General features: G+C 38.8%; 1 protein-coding gene across 2 annotated transcripts in view; it reads left to right on the top strand.

The window, feature by feature from the left end:
* Positions 1-26,609, top strand: part of PRELID2 (PRELI domain containing 2) — an 81,158-nt gene that overhangs the window by 4,372 nt on the left and 50,177 nt on the right. Inside the window, exons 2-5 of one of the 2 annotated variants that reach the window (XM_067033404.1) lie at positions 11,489-11,546; positions 13,543-13,616; positions 14,175-14,198; positions 15,153-15,313. In XM_067033404.1, the coding sequence (XP_066889505.1) occupies positions 11,489-11,546; positions 13,543-13,616; positions 14,175-14,198; positions 15,153-15,313 (317 nt within the window). The remainder of the gene's footprint in view (positions 1-11,488; positions 11,547-13,542; positions 13,617-14,174; positions 14,199-15,152; positions 15,314-26,609) is intronic. The other variant, XM_059062830.2, reaches the window with a different exon arrangement.

Here is a 26,609-nt window from a genome sequence, read left to right as displayed (position 1 = left end):
CCCTACTGTCTTAATTTCTTATCCGTGAAATGATATGCTGTGTACCCCACCAATCTCCCAGGATTGTTGTGAGGATCAGATGTGTAACAGTTTGACAAGCATGTTTCTTTTAAAGCATAAAGTAGTAAGAATGGCAAAATACACTTTTATTTTTCTTTTAGTCTTTTCGTATTTTTTTTTTTTTATTCAAAGGAAAGCACGTGGCAGAAGGGACAATCATAGGATCTCTGGGAAGCATTTAATCTGATTTTGCACAATGATATGTTTGAAGGTGCTACAGCACTGAGGAAGTTCTATTTTAAATAGAGTCTACTGATCTCTGGCTTTTGGTATGTTAGGACTTGCCTTCCAAGTTATAATATCCTGCTATTTTTAAAACCTGAGGAATGTTTGCTCTTCTTACACCTGCCTGTTGGATACCACAGGCAAAATATTAGCTACATGCTTTCAAAGCTAAGTGGCACCTTGAAAACAAACACCACAATACTCTTTGTTCGTGGAGTGCAATGTTTCTCATTGAACTCTTCATGGAGGAGTGCTGTGAAAACCAAAATGGTTTATTCATCAGATGCTAAACTGTACTTCCCATGAACTACAGTGTCAGTGCTCTTGACAGTGTGTTTTGGTTTCTTTCTTTGAATGACTCTTAGCTTTCTAGTTCTCATGATTTATAGCTGTTTCCTTCCTTTTACTTAAAACCATCTGCAAAGAGAACACACTGTTGCATAGATGGATATAGCAGCTGATAGGCTTACTCATCTCTGGAAGCTAACATGGGTCTGTTTAATGGGCTTGCCTTGCATGAGCTGGATTCCTAGATTTTCTAAAAATTTCTTCCTAAAAGACTTCCTAAACTTTGTCTACCTGAAATTTAAAGTCATAAAAACGGCCATTATGTGGCCTGGATTTTTCTTGTTTATTCTTAAATGAGGCCAGAGAAGCTACAGTTTTTCTTAGCATAGAGTTGTTCAGGTTGATTTTCTTGTTATGCTGTAGGTAAAAGAGTCACTGTGAATAGAGTGTAAGCTTCGTGGGTGGAGATTTTATCATCTGTTCCTGATGTATCTCAAGTATCCAAAGAGATCCTGGAACATAGTAGGTACTCAGCAAATCCTTATTGAATGAATCAGTGAAATACTCTCTTCAGGATTTAGGCCTATGTACTTTCAGACCAAAGCCGGTGTGGGATTCAGTAACATGTCCTTACTTTGGGTACTGTAATTAAATGGACAGATTTAAATAATTTCTTTGCTTCAACACAGTGGCCTCAGATTTTATTTATTCTAGCCAAGAGCTTGATGTTGTGAACAAAATGGTTTGAATGTTTACCCTTAAACTCAGAAAGGGGATTTATGAGTGGCTATTTCCATTTAGAGTAGAAAGTTGATTGGGTAATTAATAATGTTTCCATTTCTGATCCTATTTTTTCTCCCTTGCATATCTGACACATGTGTGGAACATCTCTCCCTACAGAGCTCCTGAAATGTTTGGAGTGGACCCGTATTTCCAAAATAAGTGATTTGAAAATGATAGGCCAGGGTTAGCATAATGGTTATTTATCTTTTTGTTCACACTATAGTAGTCTTTCTTCACTTTTATCTTCCTATCCTCAATTCTACTAGAAAATTAGGCGCGACGGGAAGACGGTGCAGACAGGAAGAGGTGGGCTCTGACATCAGCCAGGTGTCGGGGTGCTTCTAGCTGTGTGAGTTTGGGCAAGTCAGTTCATTTTTTTATGCCTCAGTTTCCTCATCTGCATAATATTATTAATAATATCTTCTGGAGTTGTTGGGGGAAAGTAAGTTGGATAATGCACACAGTTGCATACAATATACATAGTTTAATGTCACCACACAGTAGGTGCTTTAGTACTTGTTTAAAACAAGTACTTTTTTTTTTTTTGAGGTACGAGGGCCTCTCACTGTTGTGGCCTCTCCCGTTGCGGAGCACAGGCTCCGGACGCGCAGGCTCAGTGGCTGTGGCTCACGGGCCCAGCCACTCCGCGGCATGTGGGATCTTCCCGGACCGGCGCAAGAACCCGTGTCCCCTGCATCGGCAGGCGGACTCTCAACCACTGAGCCACCAGGGAAGCCCCAAAACAAGTACTTTTAAAGTACTTGTTAAAAATCATTATAGTAATACTAACAGAAATAATTTATGACATGTAAATCCATGAACTTGAAAATAAAAAGCTGAGAGAAGTAGTCTGCAGAAATCTTTTCAACTTGGAGTAATTAAAGGGAGAGTAAGCATGAATAAAGGTGTATATTTGAATTTTGAGTTATTTTTAAAATGTCATTTAAATAATATTAAAGCATACTTAGTAAGTTACCTAGTAGAGGTTGTGGCTTAATCAGTGCCTGAAAGAGAGGAAAACTTTAACTATCAAAGTATAGTAGTTAAACATTCATTATATGTCTCCTAATAGAAATCCACAATAGGTCTGTGTATCATTTGGCCCCTGAGAGATGAAAAGCTAAATAAAACATAGCCCTGGCCTCAAGGAGCTCACTGTCAAAGGGGACAAAGGGAAATAAATTAATTTTTGTGATAAGTGCCTTCTCAGGGGCATATCACAGACATACAGTGTGGTGCAAGATTCATGTTTTAATTATAAATCTGTAAGAGCTTTTAGAATACTTAGAGTTTGTTGCCTTTTTTAAAAGTAAGTATTCTGTCTATTCTCTTCTCCAGTGTGGCGCTTTCCCTAATGCTAGTGGGCAGGGATGTGTCAAGGAGTCCTTGTCGTGTCTTCTACAAATTCTGCAGTGGTAAAGCATGAGCTTGTGAGGTTTTACTAGTCTAGGAAAATAAGAAATATCTTCTAGTAATTTTTGAATAATAATTTAAATATATCTGGATTGCAAATGGACACTAATAGTTTACTTAATAGGACACCACAGTAAGTTACAAGATAAAGACTGAAGTCTTGAAACTAAGTTTTCAAAAATATTGAGTCATTTTTTAGTAGCAAAACCATTAAGGTGCCAGGTGTTGCACTTTACATAAAATGATTTCCTTGAATTCCTATAACAACTCTTTGATGTAGATTTTTGTTGTTGTTTTTTTTGTTTTTGTTTTTCTAATTTTACAGATGAGAAAACTGTGACTGACTGAGATAATTTGCCTGAGACTCCCATAGGTGGGCTTCAACTGAGGTCTCTTAGATTCTAAAACTCATTCTGTTTCCCAGACTGTCTTTATTTTACTTTCGTTTATTTCTTAACTTTTCATTTAGAAATAATTTGACTTACAAAATGTTGTAAAAACAGACAGAAAATTCTTGTCCTTGACTTCCTCAAACCACTATATAATTTTTAAAATCAGGGAATTAACACTGATACCATGTTAACTGTCCTATAAACATTATTTGAATTTTGGCACTTGTTTACTAATACGATTTTTGTTCAGTCTACGATTCAATTCAGGATCCCACATTACATTTAGTTGTTGTATCTTAGTCTCCTCTTCAGTTCCTAAGTGCTTTCTGGACCATGGTGCTTTCCAAGAGTACTGATTAGTTATTTTGTAGACTTTGTAACTTTAAATGCATTGGGTTTGTGTATGCATTTTTTTAAAAAAATAGATCTTTATTGGAATATAATTTTTATTTCACAATACTGTGTTAGTTTCTGTTGTACACCAAAGTGAATCAGCCATATGCATACATATGTCCCCATATGCCCTACCTCTTGAGCCTCCCTCCCACCCTCCCTATCTCACGCCTCTAGGTCATCGCAAAGCACCGAGCTGATCTCCCTGAGCTATGCGGCTGCTTCCCACTAGCTATCTATTTTACATTCAGTAGTGTACATATGTCGATGCTACACTCACTTTACCCCACCTTCCCCCTCCCTGTCCCAGTGTCCTCAAGTCCATTCTCTATGTCTACGTCTTTATTCCTGCCCTGCAACAGTGCTCATCAGTATCATTTATTTATTTTTTTTAAGATTCCATATATATGTGTTAGAATACAGTATTTGTTTTTCTCTTTCTGACTTACTTCACTCTGTATGACAGACTCTAGGTCCATCCATTTCACTACAAATAACTCAGTTTCCTTTCTTTTATGGCTGAGTAATATTCCATTGTATATATGTGCCACATCTTTATCCATTCATCTGTCGATGGACATTTAGGTTGGTTCCATGTCTTGGCTATTGTAAATAGTGCTGCATTTAATGTTTAGGGAAGAGGATTTTCCTTGGTGTCACAATTGTATGAATGATTCTTTTTAAAAAACTTTGGGCTTCCCTGGTGGTGCAGTGGTTGAGAGTCCGCCTAACGATGCAGGGGACGCGGGTACGTGCCCCGGTCCGGGAGGATCCCACATGCCGCGGACCGGCTGGGCCCGTGAGCCATGGCCGCTGGGCCTGTGTGTCCGGAGCCTGTGCTCCGCAATGCGAGAGGCCACAGCAGTGAGAGGCCCGTGTACCACAAAAAACAAAACCAAAAAAACTTCATTATGTCATTGCCAATTATTGGGACATTTTGGTATGAATGAGCGTGAAGTGACATTGGTTGGCCTTTGTTTAGAATCATAACTTGTCCCACCAGGAGGGCCTTTGAGGATCATCTGGTGGTCTACCACCCAGGCTTCACAGATGACAGCATCACAGTCTGCACATCTTGCCCCCTTGTCCTTTGTTTCTTCTACTTCATCCTCCTACTGCGAAGGCCAATGAACAGCCATTCAGAATGTCTGTTGACTTAAATGTGTTTAGTCTTTGGTCATTGACATTTTGACTAATCATTTGGTCTTGGTATAAAGTCAACTTTGCTCTTCTTTTAAGATAGACAATAGTGTGTAGCTCATAAAGGGAATTTGGCACAGCTCGCAGTGATTTCTTTGTGTAGTTAAACGCCATATCTCTTTTCGGCAGCTCCATCTCTTTGTGTGTACATGTTTGGCAACAGCCTGGGTGGCAGAGATTCCCTTAATGCTTATAAAACTGATATATATATTTTTTTGAGGTGAGAAGTTTTTTATTTTTAAAAAAAATTTTTAATTTTTTTAAAATTTTATTTTATTATTTTTTAACATCTTTATTGGAGTATAACTGTTTTACAATGGTGTGTTAGTTTCTGCTTTACAACAGAGTGAATCAGTTATACATATATGTATGTTCCCATATCTCTTTCCTCTTGCATCCCACTCCCTCCCACCCTCCCTCTCCCACCCCTCTAGGTGGTCACAAAGCACAGAGCTGATCTCCTTGTGCTATGCGGCTGCTTCCCACTAGCTATTTATTTTACGTTTGGTAGTGTATATATGTCCATGCCACTCTCTCACTTCGTCACAGCTTACCCTTCCCCCTCCCCATATCCTCCAGTCCATGCTCCAGTAGGTCTGTGTTTTATTCCTGTCCTACCACTCATCTCTTCATGACATTTTTTTTCTTAGATTCCATATATATGTGTTAGCATACGGTATTTGTTTTTCTCCTTCTGAATTACTTCACTCTGTATGACAGACTCCAGGTCTATCCACCTCATTACAAATAACTCAGTTTCATTTCCTTTTATGGCTGAGTAATATTCCATTGTATATATGTGACACATCTTCTTTATCCATTCATCTGTTGATGGACAGTTAGGTTGCTTCCATGTCCTGGCTATTGTAAATAGAGCTGCAGTGAAAGTGCTGGTACCTGACTCTTATTGAATTATGGTTTTCTCAGGGTATATCCCCAGTAGTGGGATTGCTGGGTCCTATGGTAGTTCTATTTGTAGTTTTTTAAGGAACTCCATACTGTTCTCCATAGTGGCTGTATCAATTTACATTCCCACCAATAGTGCAGGAGGGTTCCCTTTTCTCCACACCCTCTCCAGCATTTATTGTTTCTAGAGTTTTTGATGATGGCTATTCTGACCGGTGTGAGATGATACCTCATTGTAGTTTTGATTTGCATTTCTCTAATGATTAATGATGTTGAGCATTCTTTTATGTGTTTGTTGGCAATCTGTATATCTTCTTTGGAGAAATGCCAGTTTAGTTCTTCTGCCCATTTTTGTATTGGGTTGTTTGTTTTTTTGTTATTGAGCTACATGAGTTGCTTATAAATTTTGGATATTAATCCTTTGTCAGTTGCTTTGTTAGCAAATATTTTCTCCCATTCTGATATAAAACTGATATGTTAATATACCAGACTTACTTTAGGTCTCCTTGGCCTTCTTTGAAGGACTAATACAGATATATCAGCTTAACTGCTTCCTCGTGCTCCCTTGGATAATGCCAGTTGGAAGTTGGTAAACAATGGCTCCTTTGGAGGTCATTGACTTTTTTGGTGGGAGTATTATAAAAGGCAGGCATCGACTTCTGAGGTTTTGGAAAGCTGTTTCTTTCTTTTTTTAAAAAAAATAATTATTTATTTATTTAGCTGCACCAGGTCGTAGTTGCGGCATGCATGCGGGATCTAGTTCCCTGACCAGGAATTGAACCCTGGCCCCCAGCATAGGGAGTTTGGAGTCTTAACCACTGGACCACCGAAGTCCTGGAAAGTTGATATGTTAATAACTCCTTACTCTCTTAAGAGTCAGCTTTATGAAAGCTTATTATATTTTCCCCCTGTAAATATGTAAATAAGAAACGTAAATATACCCTATCTTCATGGATCTACTCCCAGAAATATACTGAATGTTATTCCTGTAGTTAGATGGACTCTATTTTTTTTTTTTTTTTTTTTTTTTTGCGGTACGCGGGCCTCTCACTGCTGTGGCCTCTCCCGTTGCGGAGCACAGGCTCCGGAAGCGCAGGCTCAGCGGCCATGGCTCACGGGCCCAGCCGCTCCGCGGCACGTGGGATCTTCCCGGACCGGGGCATGTACCCGCGTCTCCTGCATCGGCAGGCGGACTCTCAACCACTGCGCCACCAGGGAAGCCCCTGGACTCTATTTCTTGACCTATCACTCTTCATAGCTATGTATTTGTTTTAATGTGTATTTTGTTTTTTACCCATTATTTTGACATTTTTGGCCTCTTGCCTTTTAATATGTAAAACACATGAAATCAAGGTATATGACAGTGTAGGAGAGTCTACGTTTTACCCTTGTTAGACTGTTACATACATATAATATAAGCAGTGATATTTGCAACACATTTATATCTTGGGGAAAGGGAAGGGATTAGTTTATACGTTCTGTGAAGAATGTAAAAATTATAAGTAAATTCAGAGTGAACTCAAATATACCTTGAAAAATCCCTTGTGTCACCCAGAAAGTATGGCAAATGTGCAGAGCCCTGTGCAGTAATTATTAGCCACTGCAGTTTGTGATCCACTGAGTGAGGTCCAAGGATGGCAAGGGTTTTTGGTAGATATTTGGGTCATCAGTCCACTTTGCTTCCATGAAAGTCACTAGTGTGGAGCGGGGGCCGGAAGATCCCAGGGTTGCCCAGCTCGTGTGCAGGTCTTATGCCGTTATGTTTTTAACATGGAGACTCCTTATCTTAACACTTGTTAAGAGATTTCCTCATTTTGAGGAGGACAAAACGAGATAATACATATGGTGACCTCTAATACAGCACTTTGCACTGGCAAAGATGTGCAATTAAGTCTTGATCCTGATCTAGCTTAACCCTTTCCACTGTCACACTGTGTTTGTACAGGTGTCCAGAAAAACCTGATCACCTGCTTCCTGTCTTCCCAATTGGCATTCCTGGTGGTGATCCTCTCTGAGCAGCCTTCCCTCTCTCGACCCCTTATTAGCTGACTTCAGATACATTTTTGTGAATTAAATCATGAATATTCAAGTTACCACAAGATGGTATCAGAAAATTTTGAATAATGCCAGGTAGGGGGCGCCTCAGCACAATAAATCATTAATTTAAAAAAAGTTAAAATATATGCCTTTCATGTCATGATATTTAGCTATTGTAAATAAACCTCTGATTTCTTTTTCCATTCTCGTATGGAAGGAAACTTGAGGCTCATGTCTATTCAACTCCAAAAGTAGTTGCATAGGTAAATGCCTTGAATCTTGCAAATGAGTTTACTAGAGTGAATAGTTTAGGATTTCTTGTGTTTGGCTGAGACAACTTCCATTTTACTTTGTAATTTGCAAGAATTGTCTAATGAGTGACCCTTAAGTATTTTACAATGGCTCCTCTTCATGATTTCCCAAGCCCCTATTATCCCTTAGTCTGATTTATTTTCTCCTTATATATATTATTTTTTGTTTTTCTGACTAACATGTAAACTCTCTAAGAGGCTACAATTTTGTTTGTTTCATTAATCTATCCCTAGTGCCTGGAATGGTGCCTAGGTAGTCAGAAAACTGTTAAGTGAAGAATAATTACTCTAATATTTAAATCGATACCCTTCACCCTAATAAGCAGATATTAAAGTTATATAAAAGCTTGAGTAAAGCATTTGAGTTTATAATCTTTAGGAATTTCACTGATAACTTTGTGAAGTAATCAGAACTTGGGAAATTTTTATCATTAGCTTTCTCTGGTGATTATGTTTCCAACCTCTTTCATAATTTAGTTCATTCATCTTCCTATAACTTACAGTGTATTTATAATATTCAGTCAGTCAGGATGTATTGATGAATATAATAAAATGAGTAAAATAGAACTGTAGTAGAGGCAATATTCTCAGACTCTCGTTTTACCTTAGTATAAAAGTTCTGATTTCTATACACACACACACACACACACACACACACACACACACACACACAATAAAAATTAAGGGCATCTGTGTGAGTCTCAGATAGCTCCCTCACTTCAAGGTTGTTGTGTAAGTGAAGCCCTCTTGCTGAGGGACAGAATAGCTAAACCTGACCCCCTGTGATGGACATTATCTTCAAAAAAATACTGAAGATTAAACTTCAAGAAAACAAGCATTGTAATTTTGAGTATTTTTTTCTGGAGCAAACATGAATGAATGAGTAAATAAATATTTAAACAGTCATGTTGGGAAATTCCTTGGCAGTCCAGTGGTTAGGACTTGGTGCTTTCACTGCCGGGGCCTGTGTTTGATCCTTGGTCGGGGAACTAAGATCCTAAAAGCCGAGCGTGTGGGCACAAACAAACAAACAAACAAAAAGGCAAGTTGTTGATTTGTTATCAAGATTGCAGTTGCCCAGATGGGAGTGTGACTGGCAGGGTTTACGGCATGGGGTGTGATGTGTTGAGGACACCAAGGACTGAGGCCACTGCTCACTTCATAGATTGGTTCCCCTGGTCCTCGAAGGGAGTAAGGTTTAGTTTCCACATTGATCCTGGAGGTCAGCAAGGTTTATCTTCCAGATTGTTCATTCATTCGGCAAATATTCATTGACTGCCTGCTGTGTGCCAGACACTGTGCTGGCTGGTGGAGGTACAAAATTCCTGCTCTTGCAGAGTCTGTGTTCTTATCATATCCCAGGTCTTTTGGGGCCACAGATATCTTTAACAATGTGTGAAAGTGATGGATCCTTTTCCCTGAAAAATCAGTCACTCAGTCAACCTCTTATACAAACTGATGCATGCAGACACAGAGCTGCCGTGGGGTGGGGATCGAGCCCTGCTCACTGAGTTTTGTATACCATTTCCTGGGTTCAGAAGGCCTAAAGCTCAAGCTTACCAAGTGGAGGGCCCTGTCCCCTGTCCCTCCCAGCCTGTTTGCTGCTCTCGTCTCCCCCTCAGCATCTTATGGTGTTTTGGATAAGACTTCCCTGTAATTTTCCTTTCATATTAGATCTCATGATGAAGCAGTAAACCTCTGGGAATAGAGCCCGACAGGCGCTCAGCAGGCCTGGTCAGCAGCCTGCTTGTCCTCTGGCTTTGAGGACTTCTACTCTCTGAGTCTCTTTTTGCATCTGAGCAGTGGAAAGGGTGGGGTTTGAGTGACTGAGGTGTTTGAAGGTAGGTTAGGTGGGCAGGCCTTGAAGGCAAAAGAAAGTATCTGTGGCTAAATTACAGTCTTGATGCTCATTAGCTGGGGGATTTTGAGCAAATGACTTAGTTTATCCAAGCTTAATTTCTCACAAGTGAAAGGGAAAACAAAAACCCCAGAATGTAACTCATGGAATAGTTTTGAGAATTAAACTGAAATAATATATTAAACTGCTTAGGACAAAAATGGTAGCTATTATCAGTTTTTTTTTCCCATAAATTTATTTTTGGCTGTGTTGGGTCTTCGTTGCTGCACGCGGCCTTTCTAGTTGTGGAGAGCAGGGGTGGTGCTTCGTTGTGGTGCACGCACAGGCTTCTCATTGCGGTGGCTTCTCTTGTTGCAGAGCACGGGCTCTAGGCACGCGGGCTCAGTAGTTGTGGCGCACGGGCTTAGTTGCTCTGTGGCATGTGGGATCTTCCAGGACCAGGGCTCAAACCCATTTCCCCTGCATTGGCAGGCGGATTTTTTTTTTTCCTTTCTTATTAATTAATTAATTAATTTTTGACTACGTTGGGTCTTCGTTGCTATGCGTGGGCTTTCTTTTTAGTTGCAGTGAGTGGGGGCTACTACTCTTCATTGCCATGCGCGGGCGTCTCATTGCGGTGGCCTCTCTTGTCACGGAGCAACGGCTCTAGGCGTGTGGGCTTTAGAGCGCAGGCTCAGTAGTTGTGGCGCACGGGCCTAGCTGCTCTGCAGCATGTGGGATCTTCCTGAACGAGGGCTTGAACCCGTGTCCCCTGCATTGGCAGGCGGATTCCTAACCACTGCACCACCAGGGAAGCCCTGGCAGGCGGATTCTTAACCACTGTGCCACCAGGGAAGCCCTATCAGCTTTTTATTAACATGAAGTTGTGTTTCAGGGGAATTTAATCAATAAATAAAAATTTTTTTTGTTTTTTTTTCTTTATTGAAATATAGTTGATTTACAGTGCTGTGCCAGTTTCTTCTGTACAGCAAAGTGACTCAGCCATACACATACATACATAAATAAACTGTTGAGCACCTGGCATAGATTCCTTCTGTGATTATACTCCTGTGATGCTGACCCAGCCACCAGGCAATAGTAAAGGACAATAGTGAAGGAATTCACTACGTATTGATACTAGGCCTGATTCAATTTTGTGGCTCTACCACTAACCAGCTGGGTGACCCTAAGCTTTCTGATTTTATTCAGTTTCCATTTAGTTTCTGAAAGATGGGATAATGATATCCCATGACCCAATCACAACAGAGAGGCTGATTTTAAAAATGATCATGAAAGTAAAGCATTCAACGCAGTGCCTCGTACAAAGAACATGCTTGATTTATGTAAGGCTGGTTCAATATTAATAGTATTATTTATTCATTGGCTTAACCTAACCTCCCCCTCTCCATCCAGAGCTAGGTTGACTCCAAAGAAGCTTTCTCCTGATTTCATACAGGTCCAGTTGTTGATAGCATCTCCTTACCTATTCCGAAGTAGTAAAATTAAGACTCTTGATTGAATACTGGCCTTAGAGATTGCTTAGATAATATTTACTGTTTCTGCAAATAACTGGTTACTATGAAGTAATTCATTTTGGTAAAAAAAAAAAGAATGGTAATTTTTCTTTATGTGTTTTCATTTAGTATCCAAATCCCATGGATAAAAATGTCATCTCTGTAAAAATTGTGGAGGAAAAAAAAGGTAAGTGCTACCGATCTTTGTAAAGATGTGTGTCTTTGTGTGTGTGTGTGTGGCCTGTTATATTTTAAACAGGTATATTAACAGGTATAGTTCTGTATTCGAGGCGACTGATAGAAAAGAACACCCAGCATTTCCAGCCATAGAAGGCTTGCCTTATGCTCTTTCTCCATTAAGAATTGATGACAGCTGTGACAGTTTACATTTTTGAACACTTAATGTGTGCCAGGCACTCTTACTTTTATTAACTTAATCTTCAGAACAATGAGGTTACATGGCTATGTCTCTTGATATATTCATATATCATTTTATAGATGGCAAAATAGATATGACTAATAGCATGTATATGAGATGTGACTGTAAAATGATTGGGTTATGGAATCAAAACTGCTTAACAATACGGTTCAGTATTGACTAGAGTAGGGCTTGACAAATTATGCTTGCCTGTTGTTGTAAATAAAGTTTTATTGGCACACAGCTATGCCCATTTATTTATGTGTTATCTGTGCCTACTTCCTTATCAAAACAATGGAGTGTGGTAACAGAGACTGTATGGGCCCACAAAACCTAAAATATTAATATTTACCATCTGGCACTTTACAGAAGATGTTTACTGATCCTTGGACTGGAGTGTAGGAGTCTTTCCTGTTCTCTGTCATTTACATCTCCGGTAGAAGCGTTTTCACTGTCAGTGTTTGAACTCGAGAACTGGCAATGAAGGAAGCTATAATGATGCACATCATCAATGTGTAAACCTTTGGAGACACCCAGCCTCGGGCTACCATGCTCTTGAACCTTCTGAGGAAACGTATGAGATGTTCATTTCGTGACTCTGAGGCCTTCTCTCTGCTTGGTGAAGAGAGAACTGTCTTTGTGAGGGTATTTCCTGCACTTCCATAACTCTGTAAATATGATTAAAAACCATTTTCTCAGGTACCTGCACTCGTAGGAGAAAGGTTTTATATGGCATTAGAAAAGTCTGATTTCAGGTTCTGATTTTGTTACTATCTACACGACCTAACTTCTTGGAGGCTCTATTTCTTCATCCGTTAAATGGGAAAATAATAACAACCTGCCTTTAGGTTGTTGAGAAGATCAAATGATAGAACATTGTGCATATTCTTAAGTGGTTAATTATAATTTCTACCACTGACAGGGGCATCTTTGCCTCCGGGAGTGGCTCATCCATTTTCACTACATGTGCTGCAGACATTGGATGAGATGGCCGAAGGCATGCCAGTGGGCAGAGGAGATGAACCAATTTCTCACCCTACCAACAACTTCTGGGCACTCAGGGTGTTTGCACCAAGGTTCAGGGCTGTTATAGCCAGAGCTTTGAGAAACTAGGAATGTGACTGAGTCACAGTAATTCACAGAGCAAAAGACAACACTTCAGAGTTTATATTTTTCTCTGATTTGGTTTCCTTTTTTTTCTCAACTCACATTTATTGTGTTTTTTTTTTTATGTCCCTAGTGCTATTCTGTAAACTTCTTTCCAAAATAGAATAGTTCTAGCCACGCGGGGTCTGTTCCCCTATGAGAGAAGAGTATGCCCAATATAATTAATAATAGGTTTAAATTTGTAGCCAGAAACCTGTGCTTGAAAACATGTTTGGTGCAGAAGGTGGCAGAATCAGATTCTCCATCGTTTTGTTAAAACATTCTCTTCGTAGGAGCTGAGCAGGAGGGTCATTGGGCATGGCCACTGGAGTGTTGACATTAATAGTCCTGAGCAGTGAACGATTTATGATTCTTTTGTCCTTGAATTTAGACTGTGCAGTGTGAGTGGCTAGCTATTTTATCCTTATTCCTTGCTCACAGATATTTGGAGGGATTTGGCCCAGAAAAGTGGTCAGGGATGCTGGGTTTTGAGTTAAATATTTTCTCTGGGAATTCTACATATAGAAAATTGAGATTGACATTAAAAGTTTTATTGACATTAAAACAAGAATACATTTCCTTGAGTTTTTTTTTGAGCGTAAAACTTTTCTGTTTCTAGATGTGTCCACAGGGATCATCTATAGAAAGAGGATTGCAGTCTGTCAAAATGTGGTTCCAGAAATTTTAAGGAAGGTAAATTCATTTCAAAATTTAATCAGATTTGGTGTAACGTTGGGTGTTTTCCAAATAGTCATGGAAAGAGATAGCATTTTCTGATGTGAAGGAGTGTTAGAACTTCCCCAGTTCTCCTACCTCAGAGCCCTTCAAAGGAAGAAATTTGTCTCCTATCCAACCTCAGTTTTGACAGGTGCTACCAGAGATAGTTTTTTTCCTGTCTGTTTTGTCTCTTTTGTGGAGGGCTCTTAATGTACATAGAGATGGGCTACAATTATTTTAAAAGATACTTTGGACATTTTGCATGAAGTGGCCATCTTTTCTAATCTGTCCATGGTTAGATATGACTCTTAGGTAAGAATGATCAGAAGTGGGCAGATGGTAAATATTAAGTGTAATCTTCAGTAAGGAAGAGAAAAGCTTCAGTTTCCACTTTACTGTCAGTAAGAATGGTTTTGGGAGTATAGTGTTTTCAGCACCCTCTGTAAGTCTTTTTGCGTGTGTTTCTATAAAGTAATGGTATTGATGATGAAATCTTCATGATAGCAAATTGTTTCTCTCTTTGAAATCCTTGAGCACTCTGGTGATTGTTGGAAAAAGGTGAGTGAAATTTTTAATCACATTGCTTTAACCGTAGAGGGATTATTGACATGAGTCCTTTTAGAATCATTAGGAAATAGAGGAGAGTGTCTTGCTGCGTACTTTTAAAAATGTCTCAGTCTTTTCAACCTGGAAGTGATCCTGTGTGTGATATAAAACCCAGCGGGGGTCCTGCCGGTTAGCTTGCAAATTTCTTTGCTGTGCTGTATGTAGAAAACACGGCAGCTTCCATCACTTTCTTATCATGGGTTAAGACTCTTTTGCTTTCTTTAGTGTAAAGAAGGCTGATATGACAGTGAAAATGAACTTTCTTTTATTTTCCAGATAATAATATGTTGCAGTATGTGCAGCAAATTATTGCTGGCTTTTTCCACAGAGTATGTACCCTGCCTTTGCCCTGTATACATGCTTTGCATCTATTATTTAAAAAGGCATTCAACTTTGTCTTGTATCTCCATTCTTAAATAATTTAAGAACACCCTGACTTGTACAATTCTGCCTTTGTAGCTTTGCATGTTTCCTCCACCTAGGAAAGCATACATTTCTAGATATTGGGCAGAGTTTAAAATGAAAAAAATATTTTATCTGATATTGTCCTGCATGTGAGCCCATAAGTGGGCCCAATTAGAATCCGTCAATTTAAGAAGGCCATAACCAGACCTAGAGGAGACACGAAGGAGGCTGATACTTTGCTTAGTGTTTAGCAGTTAGGGAAATCAGGCCAGGGATTATACAGGCTGTGTAAATCCTGGGCCACTTGCATGTCCTTACCAGCATTTAGTAAGGTCATAGTATGTTTGATTATCAAGGACTTACAGCCATTGGTGAGCTATCATCCATATATCAGGATCACTTGTCCTATTAATTCCCCAAGACTAAAAGCAACTCTGGACACAGTCCTTATGTAGCTTTTTCTTCCTAAATTCAGAAAGCCATCTTCTGTCTTTTGGACAGGTGAATATTTTAAAGATACCTAATGTCCAGTTAGAAGAGGAATCATGGTTCAATCCTCAGGAAAGGAACATGGCTATAAGGAGTCATTGCCTTACGTGGACACAATATGCATCTATGAAGGAAGAGTCTGTCTTCCGGGAAAGTATAGAAAATCCAAATTGGTAAGATCACCTCTGTGTGTGTGTGTGTGTGTGTGTGTGTGTGTGTGTGTGTGTGTGTGGTGTGTGTGCGCGCGCGCATGTAGGTTGGGTGCGGGGAAGCACACATGAGCACGCATATTAAAAAGCTATGATTCCATACTTATAACCTCTGTTTACAACTCACATAAATTATATACTATTAATTTTTAATCACACAAGTAATCAGTAAATAGATTTCCCTTTGGGGGAAAAATGACAGCTCAACTCCTTTCTGACTATCCTATCCAATTTGGTGCCTTTTTGCCTTCTCCAGAGGCAGTGAGTGTTATCAGTGTATTGAGTATTCTTCCAGACCTTTAAGAGATACCTTTAGATACTCATAGAACCTGTATAGTATGGTTTTGATTATCTTTTTTACATACATGCTTTCATTCTGTGTAAATCATTGTACACTTATCTTTTTCGTTAGTAGAATGTTTCTAAACTTTATCCATTTGATGTCTATAAAATCTAGTTTATTCCTTTGAACTGCTGCATAGTGTTCAATCCTATCATTGTACTACATTCTATTTAGCTTTTTTCCTTTTGGACAGATGTTCAGATGGTTTCTAGTTACTCTTATATATATAAGCAGTACTGTAATATTTGTGAAGCATGTGATCCTTGTATATTCTATATGTGAATGTTTCTTTAAAGGAGAATTGATTTTATTATTGAAATATAGTTGACATACAGTATTATGTTAAAGGAGAATTTTTAATTGTCAGGTTTATTGAGTTATTATTTACATACAAAATTTATTCTTCTTAGTGTACAATTCAATGAGTTTTGGCAAACACACACATATAGTTGTATAACCATTGCCACAATCAAGCTACAGAACACTTCAGGTAGATTTTAAAGAGCTATATGCCAAGATAATTCCATGAGGAAAGAGTATTCTTTTCAACAAATGGTGCTGGCACAACTGGATATCCACATTCAAAAGAATGAAGATGGACCTCTATCTCACACCAAATACAAAATTAACTCAAAATGGATCAAATAACTAAATGAAAGAGTTAAGACTATAAAACTCTTAGGAAAAAACATAGGTGTAAATCTGTATGATCTTGGAATAGGGGGTAGTTTCTTAGATATGACACCAGAAGCCCAAGCAACAAAAGAAAAAAATAGGTAAAATTGACTTCATCAAAATGAAAAACTTTTGTGCTTCAAAGGACACTGTCAAGAAGGTGAAAAGACAGCCCAACAAATGGGAGAAAATATTTGCAAACTGTATATCTGATAAGGGTTTAGTATCCAGCATATGTAAAGGACTGTTACAACTCAGTAATAAAAAGACAACGCAATTAATAAATGGGCAAGGCATTTGAGTAGATATTTATCCAGAAAAGTATACAGATGACCAATAAGTACGTGAAAAGATGCTCAACATCTTTAGTGTTTAGGAAAATGCAAATTAAAACCACACTGAGATACCACTTCAAACCTGCTAGGATGGCTATAATAAAAAAGAGACACAGTAACAAGTTTTGGAAAGGATGTGGAGAAATTGGAACCCTCGCACACTGCTGGTGGGAATGTAAATGGTGCAGATGCTGTGGAAAATGGTTTTTCAGTGCCTCAAACAGTTAAATGTAGAGGTACCACTTGACTCAGCAGTTCTACACTGTATTGAAAAAATCCACAAAAATTTGCAGGAATGTTCATAGCCCCGTTATTCGTAATAGGCAGAATGTGGAAGCAAGCCAAATGTCCTTCATCTGATGAATATATAACCAAATGTGGTATATCCATACAATGGAATATTATTCAGCCATAAAAGGAAATGGAGTAATGGTTCATGTTACAACGTGGATGAAGCTTGAACACACTGTTTTCAGCAAAAGAAGCCAGTTAAAAAAGGCCATATATTTTTTGAGTCAGTTGATTTAAAATGTCCGTAACAGGCAGATCCATAGGGACAGAAAGTAGATTAGTGGTTGCCATGGGCAAGGAGGACAGGAGAAGAGGGAGTGAACTGCTGATGGGTATGGAATTTCTCTTTGGGGTGATGAAAATATCCTGGAACTAGTGTTGATGGTTGCACACCTCTGAAAATACTAAAACCACTGAACTGTATACCTTAAAGGGGTGAATTTCATGGTATATGAATTATTCCTCGATAAAAGAAAGTTATGTGGCTGGTTCTCAGGACATGCATCTTTTAAGTTTATACAGATTCTGTCACCAGTATATTAATAAGCTAATTTACACTCTCAGCAGCAGCACATGAAAGCTCATTTCCTACAGTATTGCCAGGACTTAATATTAACATACGTTTTTATTTTTGCCAGTATAATGGGTGAGAAATGATTAATTCCTTTGAAATAGGTTTACAAACAAAAGCAAACTATAACAAGCACCACATGTTAATAGTGATTATTGCTGTGAACTATGATTTCAGAGGATAATTTACTGTATGTTTTTCTGTTCTATATGGTTTGAGATTTTTATTTACCTGTCATTTTAAGGGAAATAAAGCCCTCAAACCCAAATAACTAAAAATCAGAAATCTAAAATCCGTCTGATGCCCCATCACTTGTTCAAATCATTTCTGCACCCCATAATTTTGGTCCTATAGTGATAATTCTAGAATGCTCCAGCAGCACACTGGGTGAGTATGAATGCCAAGTCTTATTAGCGTCTGAGGTGGGCTTGCTCTGAACCACCCACTAGCTTGTTTTTTTCTTAGTCTCTCTCATGTCAAGAGCTTCACATAGAACATAGATGTTTAGGATTAACTATAAAAGTTGTGGGTAAAAAATAGAGCTTTTTTTTTCTTTTTTTGTAGAAGTAGTAAAAGGACAGAATTGGCTGATTTTATGCAAAAAGCACAGAAGTCTTTCATATACCTCATTTTAGCCTCATCTGGGCTGTTGGCTGGCCTGAAAAGCAGTACTAAACCTTCATCAGTTCTTTGTAAAATAATAACTGTCCTGGAGAATCCAAGAAAATGTCCTGCAGGACCTTTTTCCATTGTGTGTTTTTAAAAATTATTTTTTAAATAGTCATTCTGATTTTGGAAAAAATGTTACATGTATCTTGTAAAAAACACTAAATTCAGGGAAAAAAGAAGCAGTTTTCATCATCTAACAACAGTGTCTGTTTACATAATTTTCTTGGTCCAATCCTAATGCATTTAGATTGTTTCTGAATTTTTTGCTATTATAAACAATGCTGTGATGAAATCCCTATGATTACATATTTCCTCACTTATTCAATGACCTTTTAAGGTAGATGGGATAGGTGGGATTTCTGGGTCAATTCAAAGGTTATGTGCATTTTATATTTTGATACATATTACCAGATTCCTGTGTAAAAAAGTTTGACCAACTACACCTTTTTCTTTCTTTGGTTTGTTATGTTCCTGTCCTCTGCAAAACACTCTCTTTTAAATGATTGACACAGCAGGCCAGTATTTATTGACTCCTATAATGTCAAGGTCAAAGCTAGATCCTTCACCTGAGGTGTTTTGAAGCTAAGGTTAAATAACTTACCCAAAGAGAGATGGTCACTAAGTTGCCCAGCCAATATGTGACCCCAACTTGAGCAAAGTGTTGATGCAGGAATATGGACATTTTTAAAGGATGGACTTAATCTCAAACTGTAGGTTGCTTTGGATTCCAGGTTATGGAGAATGGGTTTTGTTCTTCCGGCAACAAGCAGTCACACAAAGGTTTCTAAGCAGGGGATGATGTAATGACAGCTGTGATTCAGGCTCTGGGAAACTTATGTTTTCTTAGGTCTTGACATGGATTTAAAAGGCATTTTAGGCAGACATTCTAAATGAGTGGGTAATCTTGGGGGGACATGAAAGAAAGGACCCGTTATGATTTCCATTCCCCTCCTTTGCAGGGAATGTGAGAGTAAGGGCTATCCACTACACCCAGAAGATGAAATATGGACAGTCTTTTTTTAAAGAAATAAAAATGCTGTCACGGCTGCTGAATCTAAAATTAGACCTTCAAGCTGTGTGTTGGTTAGCAGGTGTGGATGTGTGACAGGAAACCAGATGTCATTCTGTCCCTGTGCGTGGCCTATCGGCTCAATTCAGAGATGGACTGAAACGGGTTTCCCGTAGAATCTGGCCAAGCCTTGATCTGTGTCTCTTTACATGGATCCAGCGTTGGCTTTCTGCTTACGTCTCTGCAGTTGTGGCACCTTCTTGGGCAAGAGCTCCTTTGGTCTTTTTCTGTCTGTGTATCACACAACTGGGTATTTCTAATATGCTTTCTTCCTTTATTAACTTCATTGGACATTTTTTCCCTGCAGTGTTTATGGAATGGAGTTTACATCCTTTTCAGAAGCTAGAGTGATGTGATGTTTCGCACTCATCTCGATTTTTCCAGAGTCCAGCTTGGCACTCCGTGCCTCAGAGACGTCCTCCTATACTTGTTCTGTCCCTTCTCCTATACCCATCAGGCCGCCTTCCACAGCAAATTACAGACACCCTGACTCAGGTGATTCCAGCCATCACTTACGTACGTTTACTGTGTGCCAGGCTCTGTTCTAAGTGCTTGATATATGTATGTATTTGTGTATATATGAGTTGATATATATAAATTCATTTAATTCTCATAGCAACCCTATGAGGTTGGAACTATTATTATGCCCATTTTACAACTTGAGGCTTAGAGAAGTTAAGTAACTTACAGTAGCTAAGATGGCCAGTAAGTGTCAGAGTCAGATTCAAACCCCAGGTGGTTTGGCTCCAGAATCTATGCTGCTGGCAATGACACTGTCCTTCCTCTTAGTAAGGAGCTCTATTATCTCATAACCAAGTGGGGTACAGTTTCATAGTTGTTGTTCTTTCGGCTCCACCTTTCCCTGTGTATCCAGTTTTCTTTTTCAAGTTTGTTTAGCTCATGGCTGCCAGCAGCAACTAGGGTAGCACACATCTTTGTCCTCATTTAGTGAGGGAAAGAGACCTGTGAGAGTGAGAGAACCCATCCCAACCAAGAGGGGAAAGGCCTTTCCCTGAATCTTCTTTGAGTCAGCCTCGATCACCCGCTCCCTCGTGGACCAGTAAGAGTGATCAGAGGCTGATGCCAGCTGAATGGCCCTCACCAGTCAGGATCTGCCCCTAGAGCTGGGGGTGGGATCCCTTCCCTCTGAAACACATGGGCTGCATGGGAGAGGGGTGGGTGCCTGGACACAAGCACCACTAGAGTATAGTAAGAAGGACCACTGCATACCGGTTTTCCTCTTCAACATGGTACCCGTTGTCTTTGTTATGCTTTGGAAGTGATAAACACTTACTACAGCAAGTGAATACAGGGATATCTCTGTACCAGTCATTGGGCCTCCCAAGGGACAGGAACCAGGAACTAAGGCAGTCTCACAGTCTCTTGTCTTTCCGTACCTGGCTCAATTGTCCAAAATACAGATCTACTTCATTACATAGCCCGCCTGGCTCCTCCAGGCCTGTGCAGGGCCTCTCCTGTCCTGTGTCACAGTAACTGACTAGATTCTGGGGTTAGAAACCACCTCTGAAACTAAAATTATATGCCTTTGCACAATTTATTTTGCTTCTCTAAGCCTCAGTGTCCTCATCTGTATGATGGGGATGATATCCCTACCTTGGAGGGCTGTTGTGAGAATCAAATGAGTTTGCACACACAGAGAGCTTAGAGCAGCACCTGACCGTAGTGGTCAATAAATGTTAGTGCTCAACATCATGACTTTTATTGTTGTTTGTCATCCTCATCTTCTTAAAAATTCACATGACTTTTGATTCTAATCCTAAGCATGTACTATTTTAATACAGAAACAGTGTTTATGGTTATTTCCATTACACTGCGGGGAGGTGTTCCACGTTGTGATTTTGCATTCCCCTGGTTCACCGTCTCTGGGGGTATGAGCTCCTCAGTTCAAGAGTCATGGGAGTAGGAACGCTTTTCTTTTAGTTCCAGAGTGAGATTGAAGTGCTGGAGAGCATAGCATGCAGGGGTCAGTGCAAGCGTTTGGCATGGATTGAATTCTCCTGGATTTGGGGTTCTCTTCTTGGCTCCTGATATGACCACGGCTGCTGTAGACCCAGGACTGTCACGTGCAGTGCTCTGAGGAACTAACTGGGTTTCCAGAGTCAGAGATGCTGGGGACGATGCACAGCTTGGCCTTGGAACACTTGGGCCAAATCAGAGAATAGAAAAATGAATCTTAATCTGAAATAAAAAGAAGCCAGAAGTCAGCTCTCATGGGAACGTGCTTTATTTTTATTTATTTATTTATTTATTTATTTGTCTGTGGCACATGGCCTGTGGGATCTTCCCCGACCAGAGATCGAACCCTGGTCCCCTGCATTGGGAGCACTGAGTCTTAACCAATGGACTGCAAGGGAAGCCCTGTGCTTTGTTTATTATGTAGAGTAGGATACAGGCATTTACTCTTGGAAGTGGGGAAAGGAGTGTACTATTTTAGATTTTTCAGAATGAAAAGTCATGATTTCTGCCCTCTGGAACATTACTTTCCAAGATAAGCTTATTAATTTCTTACTCTTTTGTGTTTGCTTCTAGACTTTTAAATTGTTTTTATTTTTTAACATCTTTATTGGAATATAATTGCTTTACAATGGTCTGTTAGTTTCTGCTTTATAACAAAGTGAATCAGCTATACATATACATATATCCCCATATCTCTTCCCTCTTGTATCTCCCTCCCTCCCACCCTCCCTACCCCACCCATCTAGGTGGTCGCAAAGCACCGAGCTGATCTCCCTCTGCTATGCGGCTGCTTCCCACTAGCTATCAGTTTTACATTTGGTAGTGTATATATGTCCATGTCACTCTCTCACTTTGTCCCAGCTTACCCTTCCCCCTCCCTGTGTCCTCAGGTCTCTTCTCTAGTAGTTCTGCATCTTTATTCCCATCCTGCCTCTAGGTTCTTCATGACCACTTTTTTTTTTTTTTTTTAGATTCCATATATATGTGTTAGCATAGGGTATTTGTTTTTCTGATTTTCTTCACTCTGTATGACAGGCTCTAGGTCCATCCACCTCACTACAAATAACTCAATTTCATTTCTTTTTTTATGGCTGAGCAATATTCCATTGTATATATGTGCCACATCTTCTTTATCCATTCATCTGTTGATGATCACATAGGTTGCTCCCATGTCCTGGCTGTTGTAAATAGAGCTGCAGTGAACATTGTGGTACATGACTCTTATTTAATTATGGTTTTATCAGGGTATATGCCCAGTAGTGGGATTGCTGGGTGGTACGGTAGTTCCATTTTAGTTTTATAAGGAACCTCCATACTGCTCTCCATAGTGGCTGTATCAATTTACATTCCCACCAACAGTGCAAGAGGGTTCCCTTTTCTCCACATCCTCTCCAGCATTTATTGTTTGTAGATTTTTTGATGATGGCCATTCTGACTGGTGTGAGATGATATCTCATTGTCATTTTGATTTGCATTTCTCTAATGATTAATGATGTTGAGCATTCTTTCATGTGTTTGTTGGCAATCTGTATATCTTCTTTGGAGAAATGTCTATTTAGGTATTCTGCCCATTTTTAGATTGGGTTGTTTGTTTTGTTGATATTGAGCTGCATGAGCTGCTTGTAAATTTTGGAGATTAATCCTTAGTTGCTTCATTTTCAAATAGATTCTCCCATTTTGAGGGTTGTTTTTTCATCTTGTTTATGATTTCCTTTGCTGTGCAAAAGTTTCTAAATTTCATTAGGTTCCATTTGTTTATTTTTGTTTTTATTTCCATTTTTCTAGCAGGTGGGTCAAAAAGGATCTTGCTGTGATTTATGTCATAGAGAGTTCTGCCTATGTTTTCCTCTAAGACTTTTACAGTGTCTGGCCTTATATTTCAGTCTTTAATCCATTTTGAGTTTATTTTTGTGTATGATGTTAGGGAGTGTTCTAATTTCATTCTTTTCCATGTAGCTGTCCAGTTTTCCCAGCACCACTTATTGAAGAGGCTGTCTTTTCTCCATTGTATATTCTTGCCTCCTTTATCAAAAATAAGTTGACCATATGTGTGTAGGTTTACCTCTGGGCTTTCTCTCCTGTTCCATTGATCTATATTATACTGTTTTTGTGCCAGTACCATACTGTCTTGATTACTGTAGCTTTGTAATATAGTCTGAAGTCAGGGAGCCTGATTCCTCCAGCTCAGTTTTTTTTTCCTCAAGATTGCTTTGGCTATTTGGGGTCTTCTGTGTTTCCATACAAATTGTGAAATTTTTTGTTCTAGTTCTGTGAAAAATTCCATTTGTAGTTTGATAGGGATTGCACTGAATCTGTAGATTGCTTTGGGTAGTACAGTCATTTTCACAATGTTGATTCTTCCAATCCATAAACATGGTATATCTCTCCATCTGTTTGTATCATCTTTAATTTCTTTCATCAGTGTCTTATAGTTTTCTGCATACAGGTCTTTTGTCTCCTTAGGTAGGTTTTTTCCTAGGTATTTTATTCTTTTTCTTGCAGTGGTAAATGAGAGTGTTTCCTTAATTTCACTTTCAGATTTTTCATCATTAGTGTATAGGAATGCAAGGGATTTCTGTGCAGTAATTTTGTATCCTGCTACTTTACCGAATTCGTTGATAAGCTCTAGTAGTTTTCTGGTAGCATCCTTAGGATTCTCTGTGTATAGTATCCTGTCATCTGCAAACAATGACAGTTTTACTTCTTTTTTGATTTGGATTCCTTTTATTTCTTTTTCTTCTCTGATTGCGGTGTCTAAAACTTCCAAAACAATGTTAAATAATAGTGGTGACAGTGGGCAATCTTGTCTTGTTCCTGATCTTAGTGGAAATGGTTTCAGTTTTTCACCATTGAGGATGATGTTGGCTGTGGGTTTGTCATATATGGCCTTTATTATGTTGAGGTAAGTTGTCTCTGTCCCTACTTTCTGGAGGGTTTTTATCATAAATCGGTGTTGAATTTTGTCCACAGCTTTTTCTGCATCTACTGAGATGATCATATGGTTTTTATTCTTCAATTTTTAAATATGGTGTTATCACATTGATTGATATCTGTATATTGAAGAATCCTTGCATTCTTGGGATAAACCCCACTTGATCATGGTGTGATCCTTTTTATGTGCTGTTGGATTCCATTTGCTAGTATTTTGTAGAGGAGTTTTGCATCTATGTTCATCAGTGATATTGGCCTGTAGTTTTCTTTCTTTGTGACATTTTTGTCTGGTTGTGGTATCAGGGTGATGGTGGCCTCATAGAATGAGTTTGGGAATGTTCCTCTCTCTGCTATATTTTGGAAGAGTTTGAGAAGGATAGGTGTTAGCTCTTCTCTAAATGTTTGATAGAATTCGCCTGTGAAGCCATCTGGTCCTGGGCTTTTGTTTGTTGGAAGGTGTTTAATCACAGTTTCAATTTCAGTGCTTGTGATTGGTCTGCTTATATCTTCTATTTCTTCGTGGTTTAGTCTCGGAAGGTTGTACTTTTTAAGAATTTGTTCATTTCTTCCAGGCTGTCCATTTTTTTGGCATATAGTTGCTTGTAGTAATCTCTTACGATCCTTTGTATTTCTGCAGTGTCAGTTGTTACTTCTCCTTTTTCATTTCTAATTCTATTGATTTGAGTCTTCTCCCTTTTTTTTCTTGATGAGCCTGGCTAATGATTTATCAATTTTGTTTATCTTCTTAAAGAACCAGATTTTAGTTTTATTTATCTTTGCTCTTGTTTCCTTCATTTCTTTTTCATTTATTTCTAGTGTGATCTTTATGATTTCTTCCTTCTGCTAACTTTGGGGTTCTTTTGTTCTTCTTTCTCTAATTGCTTTCGGTTGTTTATTTGAGATGTTTCTTGTTTCTTAAGGTAGGATTGTATTGCTATAAACTTCCCTCTTAGAACTGCTTTTGCTACATCCCATAGGTTTTGCATCATCGTGTTTTCGTTGTCATTTGTTTCTAGGTATTTTTTGATTTCCTCTTGTATTTCTGCAGTGATCTTTTGGTTATTCAGTAGTGTATTGTTTAGCCTCCATATGTTTTTATTTTTTACAGATTTTTTTCCTGTGATTTATATCTAGTGTCATAGCATTGTGGTTGGAAAGGATACTGGAAATGATATGATTTCAATTTTCTTAAATTTACCAAGGCTTGATTTGTGACCCAAGATATGATTTATCTTGGAGAATGTTCCGTGAGCACTTGAGAAGAAAGTGTATTCTGTTGTTTTTGGATGGAATGTCCTATAAATATCAATTAAGTCCATCTTGTTTAATGTATCATTTAAAGCTTGTGTTTCCTTATTTATTTTCATTTTAGGATGATCTGTCCATTGGTGAAAGTGGGGTGTTAAAGTCCCGTACGATGATTGTGTTACTGTCGATTTCCCCTTTTATGGCTGTTAGCATTTGCCTCATGTATTGAGGTGCTCCTATGTTGGGTGCATAAATATTTACAATTGTTATATCTTCTTCTTCATTCTTGGATTGATCCCTTAATCAGTATGTAGTGTGCTTCTTTGTCTATTGTAATAGTCTTTGCTTTAAAGTCTATTTGTCTGATATGAGAATTGCTAGTCCAGCTTTCTTTTCAATTCCATTTGCATGGAATATCTTTTTCCATACCCTCACTTTCAGTCTGTATGTGTCCCTAGGTCTGAAGTTGGTCTCTTGTATACAGCATATATACAGGTCTTGTTTTTGTATCCATTCAGCCAGTCTGTGTCTTTTGGTTGGAGCATTTAATCCCTTTACATTTAAGGTAATTATTGATATGTATGTTCCTATTATCATTTACTTAATTGTTTTGCAGTTGTTATTGTAGTTCTTTTCCTTCTCTTGTGTTTCCTGCCTAGAGAAGTTCCTTTAGCATTTGTTTTAAAGCTGGTTTGGAGGTGCTGAATTCTCTTAGCTTTTGCTTGTCTGTAAAGCTTTTAATTTCTCTGTCAAATCTGAATGAGATCCTTGCTGGGTAGAGTAATCTTGGTTGTAGGCTTTTCCCTTTCATCACTTTAGGTATGTCCTGCCACTCCCTTTTTGCTTGCAGAGTTTCTGGTGAAAGGTCAGCTGTTAACCTTAAGGGGATTCCCTTGTATGTTATTTGTTGTTTTTCCCTAGCTGCTTTTAATGTTTTTCTTTGTTTTTAATTTTTGATAGTTTGATTAATGTGTCTTGACAAGTTTCTCCTTGGCTTTATCCCTGTATGGGACTCTCTGTGCTTCCTGGACTTGATTGACTGTTTCCTTACCCGTATTAGGGAAGTTTTCAACTATACTCTCTCCAAATATTTTCTCAGTCCCTTTCTTTTTCCCTTCTTCTTCTGGGACCCCTATAATTTGAATCTTGGT

The sequence above is a fragment of the Kogia breviceps genome, chromosome 4 (genome assembly GCF_026419965.1).
Source record: "Kogia breviceps isolate mKogBre1 chromosome 4, mKogBre1 haplotype 1, whole genome shotgun sequence".
Classification (NCBI taxonomy): Eukaryota; Metazoa; Chordata; class Mammalia; order Artiodactyla; family Physeteridae; genus Kogia; species Kogia breviceps.
This window is presented reverse-complemented; position numbering and strand designations above follow the sequence as displayed.